This window comes from Giraffa tippelskirchi, chromosome 4 (assembly GCF_054371585.1).
Source record: "Giraffa tippelskirchi isolate mGirTip1 chromosome 4, T2T-mGirTip1v1.2.pri, whole genome shotgun sequence".
In the NCBI taxonomy this organism is placed as follows: domain Eukaryota; kingdom Metazoa; phylum Chordata; class Mammalia; order Artiodactyla; family Giraffidae; genus Giraffa; species Giraffa tippelskirchi.
In genome coordinates this window covers 129,073,070-129,080,659 of record NC_137278.1, presented here as the reverse complement: position 1 = coordinate 129,080,659, position 7,590 = coordinate 129,073,070, and the positions used below count along the sequence as shown (strand labels likewise).

Sequence of the window (7,590 nt, the reverse complement as noted above, 5' to 3'; positions counted from 1 at the left end):
TACCTCAATTTCACATGATTTTACCACTCATTGCTCCCCACCCCCAATATATCTCACAGTAGTCATGGACACTCTGATCCAATGAGCAACACACTAAAATTAAATTAAATCCTGACACTTAAAAATCGGTTTGTCACAATAGGACTCCATGGACTTTTGGGTATAGTTAATATGCTCCAGTGTAAATGAAAACAGGGCCTTCAAAAAAGTGAAACCCATTATAGGGAATATATTTAGAGAAGGGGTGATTATGACCACTGTTTCTCCATTCAACAACTCAGTTTGGCCTATTTTTAAACTCGGAAAGAATAAAGATGCCTCACAGTGAGTTACCAAAACCCTAATGCCATTGTCATACCTGTTAAGGTCCCTACCCAATATTTTTGAAATTGTTGGCTCTGTTCAATCAGCAAGTGGTAAATATTTCACTCTTGTGGATTTGGCTGATAAATGTTCTGTTCAGTACCCATTGCAATAGCCTCTTTGTCACAGTGCTTTCATCTCTGAAGGGGCACAATCCCTCTCCCCCCACATGCTGGTGGGGTACCTCAGCAACCCTACCATCACACACAGTCTTTGCAGGCAAGATCTTAAATGCATACCAGGAGCACAGGCATGACATTGCACTGATGAATTCCTGTTTGAAGAGATTCATTAAACACCCTCATTCAGGATCAGCAAAGACAAGCTCTTGAAAAGAGGATGGGCCATGATCCCACACATAGTGCAAATTCTGACCACCTCCATTAAATTTCTGAAATTATTTGCTAATCTGAGGGCCACTGCATCCCTGACACTATTAAGTAACTATAAGCTATTGACCCTGTAAGCACCCACATTATTAGAACAGGACCAACATCTATAAAAAGTATCTATATGACTTTTGGAGGCTTCAAGGCAACAAATTCCTTATTTTGCAAATTTGACTTAAGCCAATTTGCAAAATCAGCCCACCTTGAATGGGCCCCCCTCCAACAAACAGCTCTACAATCTATACAAGCTACAAGTCAAGGAAGCTTCCCCTTCAAGCCCTCCAGAGACTCCTTCATCCTAGAGGCTTTAGCATCCACCTCTCGTGCCTCCTGGAGTCTCTGGACCACCCACAATGGTCACTTTCCTTTCAAGCCCATTCTGTCCCCCTGTGAATCAAAGGAACCAATCACATCTGGACAGATGGACCCTCAGTGTATCTCTAGGTCGGTTGTAGATCTTGAAAAAACAGTTCTTCCCAACCGCTTATATTATGAAAGCATTTTATTGAACACATTCTGGAGATAGTCAGACCAGATGAGATGGGTGGGGACTCCGTTTTGATGGTTTAGATACCGGAAAACAATTGGATTCTTCTGTCACCAAGGACCAGGCTATAGAGACTCAAAGGCTGTTTGGGAGCAGAGCATAGAATCGGGACACAGCAGGCTAGAGACTAGGGGTTGGGCCTTCCAGGAACCAAAGAATGTGGGTCTGCGATAGGCTTCATTGACTAGACTCCAGAAAAGGAGAAAACTTGGCTCGAGACATCGCCTAGAAGAGGTGGATGCCACGGCTGGCTGCTGGGCTTGGGAGGCAGTGACTTGCTGCAGGCTCTTAGCTCTTGAAGCTCTTCCGAGAGGAGGAGGTGGTGGAGACAAATTTGACGCTGGAGCTGCTGCCCCCACCACTGCCAAAGCCCAAGCTTCGGCCACTGCTTGCACTGAAGCCAGAGCCCCCGACACCGAGCCCACTGCCTAGGCCGACACCCCCACTGCTGCTGGAGTAGAAGCTGCCACTGCCGCCTCCACCAAGACCACCGCCCAGACCTCCGCCCAGGCCACCGCCCAGGCCGCCGCCAAAACCACTGCCACCACCGTAGCCCGAGGAAACGGTGTTTGTGACGACAGCTGCAGAGAAAGGAGGGAAAAACTTGGTGAGATCAGTCTGGCAGATTGGTCCTATGTATCTAATTTATTTGATCCTGCTGCTGTTAGCACTGTATGTGGCCCCTTTTAGACGGCTGCAGATGAAGCCCAGAAGAACTAAGTCATTTAGTGAAGCTCCCTAATAGAAAGCTGGTGAACACAGTAGGCAAGGGACAGTGCTAAGTTCCCCAAGGGAATGGGGGTCAGGGCAAGGCTGGAGGACAGAGTCCAAGATGGGTAAGATACAGGGCCCACCCTTTAGGAGATAAGACATGAGCCCTGTTGCTTCCTGTCTCAACCTGTGTTTTTGTCCCTGCACCACCTGCTCCTCACTAAGTATATTAAACAACCATTTGGGAGATGGGCGTGTCTGGTAGCTAGAAACAGTGGGATTCTGAGTCACACCAAATACCCTGTATTGTCATCATTGTTAATGTCTGTTCCAAGTTACTTACAGATGTTGACTGGTCCAACTCCTTCTCCACTCAGTCTGAAAGGGAAAAATTGAAATAAGAGTTAAAATCCCCCCAAAAGACAGCAGTAGTCTACGTGGATAATTCCCATAGTCATATTTAGAGCTTGTTCTCTGAGCTAGGAGACTGCATGCCTAAAAAACCACTTAAATTAGAGAAAGAGATAGCTCTCTGGAGAGACTTCCCAAAGGAGTAGGTCTCAACCTAAGAAGAGGTTATCAAAGGAAGATTATAGTTCACACTCTCTCCTACCCATTACATGGAAAATGTGAAGAAGAGGCTGTGGGAACTATGCATATGTATGAAGCAGTTGTTGCCTTATAGGAGCTACATCCTGTGAGAAGACTTGGCTTGGACAGAAATACGTCAAGGAGTAAGTAGGCAATGGGCAGTGTCAGAAGACTAAAGAAAATGCAGTAGTTTGAGAATCCAAAGGCAGATGAGTTTAACTCAACTGGAGTAATCATGAAAGGCTTCCTGAAGGAAGAAGCACTTGAAGAATGGGAAAGACATGTGTGGGGTTGCTTAGTTGTTTGAAGGAGAGGCAGCATCCAAGAATACTGGTGGTGGATCAGAAAAGTGAGTTGAGGTCACATTGTGTAGGTCAGCTGTATGTCCACGTGTCAGATTGGGCTGGATTGGATCATTGGATTCATGATGGATAATCATCATGTACAAGGTAGTGTCCACCTGTGTGAGTGTTTTGACACCCAGTAGTGGAGCAGAAGCTCTACTTTATCAAATGAAGCCACTGTGGATTCGTGATGTCAGCCGTGTCCCCCACCTGCACTCCTCGCCCTCCAGCAGCTTCCTGTAGGTGGCGATCTCCACGTCCAGGGCCAGCTTGGTGTTCATCAGCTCCTGGTACTCCCTCAGTAGACGTGCCATGTCCTGCTTGGCCTTCTGTAGAGCGTCCTCCAGCTCTGCCAGCTTGTTCCTGGCATCCTTGAGGGCCAGCTCCCCACGCTGCTCAGCATCAGCGATGGCGTTCTGCAGGTTGGCACACTAGAGGGGAAGGAAGGAAGGGTGGGGACACTTTAGAGGCTCACCTGGGCCTGAGGTGTCTTTTTCTGAGATTGCAGAGGGAAGCCAGCACATTTTCCTTGGTCATTGTGGATGGTGGAACACTGAAGTGCTGGTACCTGCTCCAGCTCTGTGTGTATATGTTTAGAAAGCAAAACAAAGCTGGTTCCCCTTTAAGAACTCAAGCTCCTCCCCTGCCTTCTTTCCCTACCTGTTTTTTAACGTTGTCGATTTCAGATCTCAGCCTCTGGATCATCCTGTTCATCTCAGAGATCTCATGCTTGGTGTTACGGAGATCATCGCCATGGCGACCTGCAGTCTGCTGCAGCTCCTCATACTGATGCCAGTGGAAAAGAAGAAAGAGTCCATTACATGAGGGTGGAAACACTTCCCCAAGTTCACAGGTAGGAGCTACCACAAGGTGGTAAGTGGCATAGTTATTGAGAGCCTGGAGCTGGTCTTAGATAGTTTCCTCTTTAGCCCCTTTGCTTTTCTGTAGACACTGGTGTGAAACTCAGTGAGATTCTCTTTAAGGCTCTTGAATTTATGTGGCAGATGTATGCATGTCTCATAACTCCTCCCAAAAGGCCTCAGCAGGTCTCAGGAGCCCCATTCTTAGCCTTTGGTCAAGGCTTGGAATCCTTGACGTGTGTCCTTCCCTCATTCAGGACACTTTGCCACAGCACCCACCTTGGTCTGGTACCAGGACTCAGCTTCTGTGCGGCTACGGTTGGCAATGTCCTCGTACTGGGCCTTGACCTCAGCAATGATGCTGTCCAAGTCCAGGCTGCGGTTGTTGTCCATGGACAGGACCACGGATGTGTCTGAGACATGTGTCTGCATCTGGGACAGCTCCTGCAGGGAGATTTGAAGTCAATCATGTGGGTGCATTTTATTTAATATCATTCCATTCAAACCTTCTATTCATTGTCCTATGTCAACTTGAGAAAAAAAATAATAACCTCCTACCTATTAATGAAAAACTTAGGTCGGTTAATAAATAATTCAAATCACCATGAAATCTATTTTTTAAATTTAATAACTCTGAACATCAAGAAATCCCTACCATGTAACCTCTTAGACTTGACTCTTTCTAGGTCAAAATTGATCTGAAAAGAACCTGATGGTGTAGTTTGCCATGCTGGGAGTTAGCACAGACAGGATGGTATTCCAGAAAGGAGAGGTAGCCAGGAAAAGTATACCTGGGCTTCTAATAACCCACTCTAAATCTCACTCTGCAGACTGATTATTGTAGAGGTCTTTTGCTTTAAATTTGACTTAAAAAAAGAGAGAGAGAATTAGCTTTATTAAGTAATAAAGTGTGAATAGTACTGAAAGAGTAGAAAAGACAAATATGTGCCCACGCCACAGGAACCACTGAAAGTCACTTAATCCTAGAGACCCTAATCCCTGGTGATGTCCCAGTGACCATCTCTCTGGCTCCTGAACAGGGGACATTTCTTACCGCATCAAAGAACATCTTCATGAAGTTGATCTCATCCATCAGTGCATCGACCTTGGCCTCTAGTTCCACTTTGTTCATGTAGGCTGCGTCCACATCCTAGAGAAACATGGATGGTTGGCACTGCACCCCATTTCCACCCTTACTTCAATGAACAACACCTTAAATGAGCATAACCACAGGCGACAGTTTCTCTGCTACCCACATACCTTCTTCAGCATCACAAACTCATTCTCAGCAGTGGTACGCTTGTTGATTTCATCTTCATACCTGGTGGCAAAAAGGAATGGGAAGTGCTTATCAGAGGATGAGGCCTAGGGCCTGTACTGCACATAGTCAGCTGTGAGCCTACCTTCCCACTGGAAGAGGCCTCTCACATCATATGGACAGAGAGGGAGGGACACCAGGAGCAAGAACCTTTGGGCAAGCTCCCTACCCATTAGGATACTGCTTTCTCTGTAATTGCCTAGCAGATAGCTATTCTATTAATGCTGTAATTCAGTCGCTTCAGGAACATTCCTGTAGAAAAACTATACAGCTTCATTCAAATTCCACACCTAGTCCATTTCTCTAGGGCTTTATTTTTCAGCTTTCATGGCCTTTGAAAAACAAAAAAACTAGCAGCCCGGCTGCTGGTTCATAAGGACTAAAGAAATTGTTTGGTCCTTAGACCAACCTAGGTTATATCATCAGTTCCTGCTTTGAGGGGAATCCATCAAAAAGTCCATGTTGTGTACTTTGAGTGTATTGGGGAGGAAGGTCCCCCAAAGCAATGATTATATGACTGCTTTTTTCACCAGGTCATGCCAAGGGCACTGAGCTTGTTACTCTGGTTGGAGGCTAAGTATCTTGCAGAGGGACTGAGCTTGCAGCTAGAACTTTCTAAACATGGACCTGATTTTTTTCCCAGCACTTTAGATGTCCATGAAATGTATCTATTTTCAGTCCTTGGGAAAGGCATAAGCAGTGGTCTGGTTATAAAGTATATCTGGTACAAAGACTCGCCCTGTCTCCATTCTACCCCAGCTCACTTGTTCTTGAAGTCCTCCACCAAGTCCTGCATGTTCCTGAGCTCAGAGTCCAGGCGGCCTCTCTCCCCAACGATACCATCCAGCTGTCTCCTGAGGTTGTTGATGTACTGCTCGAACAAAGGCTCCAGGCTCTGCCTCACGGTCTTGGTACCCTGCTCCTGCAGCAGGGTCCACTTGGTGTCCAGGACCTTGTTCTGCTGCTCCAGGAACCTCACCTGGAGGGGGCAGAGTTTGAAGATGGAGACATCTGAATTTCATGTTTCAATGATCAACTTTCCAGTTTTCCTCCCTTCTCATGCTGTCCCCCTAAATCTTTCCACGGGCAGTGCTTGGACCTGGGCCACAGACGACAGGTCCAGAGTGAAGCGTCTAAACTCATTCTTCTAGGGGAGACAGGATACTTATCCAGGGCACAAATTGCACTGGCCGTGGCTGGGCAGAGAGTGGCCCAGGGCAAGGGTGGCTGTAAAGGCACTCAAGCTACTGTCCAGTGAACTTATCTACCTTTCTACACAATCAGCCCCGTTACAATCAGCAAAGAGCCTTCAGGGGGTCAACTCTGAAGGGGATGAATTAAGACCCTCTCTTCCAAGCTGGCAGTCTAATTAAGAAAATGAGCCACCAATCCAGGACACAGAAACAAAGAGAAAAACATAGGAAGATATTTGTACAAGGTCAGGAAATCTCCCCTCTTCCCACTTCCTTTAGCACATATCCCACACTCATGGTGGTTTTCCACCAAGAATCAGGTCTCACCTTGTCGATGAAGGAGGCAAACTTGTTGTTGAGGGTCTTGATCTGCTCCCGCTCCTCAGTCCTCACTCGCTGGATGGTGGGGTCGATTTGCAGGTTGAGGGGAGTCAGGAGACTCTGGTTGACGGTGACCTCTTGGATGCCTCCAGGGGGACAGACCGGAAAGCCAGGGCCACCGAAGCCACCTCCAAAGCCAGCTCCACCACCGAGCCCAAAGCCACCACCGCCAGCTCCACCGCCAAAACCAAATCCACTCCCGGCTCCACCTCCAAAGCCATAGCCGCCTCCAGCACCAGCACCAAATCGGTTCCTGAAGCCACCGCCGGTGGCGCTGATGGAAATCCTCTTGGAGCCCCCCAGGTTGTAGAGGCTCCGGCTGCCAAAGCCACCGGCACCGTAAGCACCCCCGAGGCTGACCCTGCCAAAGCCGCCACCGCCGCCACCCCCGGACCGGGACACGGAGGTGAAACTGGTGCGGGAGACGGACGGGGTGATGGCAGAGGCAGTGCTGAAGCTGCGGTTGCCCCCGCTCCGGAAGGACACGGTCGACTGGCGAGACATGATGGCTGGTTCCTAGTGGAGTAAGAGTAGCGGAAACTAGCGGTCGGGAGGTGCTGGAGAGAAAGAGCAGAGCGGGACAGGACGCGGAAGGCGGCTCTGTTACCTGGGAGCCGCAAGCCCCGCTTTTATCCTCTAGACCTGGGTTGGGCGGGAGAGTTGTCGAGCTGTGAATGATTAAGTGGGCTGGGCATGCCTGGGGGGCAGCTGTGAGCTCACCGGCACACCTGTGCAGCGGTGTGGGGTGCAAATGCTGTCTTCCTGGCAGGCTCTGCTCAGCTAGGGATAAACTTGCCTCGCAGCCCTGATGTCTTGGCAGCGAATAGGCCATGCTGCCAGCAAATCTTTCTTTACGGCCCGGGCCTAGGGCTGTGAGTAGCCCAAAGAAGGGT

At 48.5% G+C, this 7,590-nt stretch overlaps 1 protein-coding gene across 5 annotated transcripts; it reads right to left on the bottom strand.

Annotated features, from left to right (window-relative positions):
• Nucleotides 1-1,236: 1,236 nt before the first annotated feature.
• Nucleotides 1,237-7,341, bottom strand: KRT5 (keratin 5). 5 transcript variants are annotated; one of them, XM_081588284.1, is made up of 10 exons: nt 6,644-7,312; nt 5,888-6,102; nt 5,066-5,126; nt 4,860-4,955; nt 4,085-4,249; nt 3,606-3,731; nt 3,156-3,376; nt 2,354-2,388; nt 1,836-1,880; nt 1,237-1,799 (listed from the first exon to the last, which is right to left on the bottom strand). In XM_081588284.1, exons 1-10 carry the CDS (start codon nt 7,199-7,201, stop codon nt 1,588-1,590), a joined length of 1,734 nt encoding a protein of 577 aa, XP_081444410.1. In that variant the 5' UTR covers nt 7,202-7,312; the 3' UTR covers nt 1,237-1,587. The 5 variants fall into 5 exon arrangements, with proteins under 5 accessions (XP_081444410.1, XP_081444411.1, XP_081444412.1 ...); XM_081588285.1 differs by having other exon boundaries at nt 1,237-1,880; nt 6,644-6,825; nt 6,865-7,312; XM_081588286.1 differs by having other exon boundaries at nt 1,237-1,880; nt 6,644-6,783; nt 6,934-7,312.
• Between the last annotated feature and the right edge of the window lie 249 nt (nt 7,342-7,590).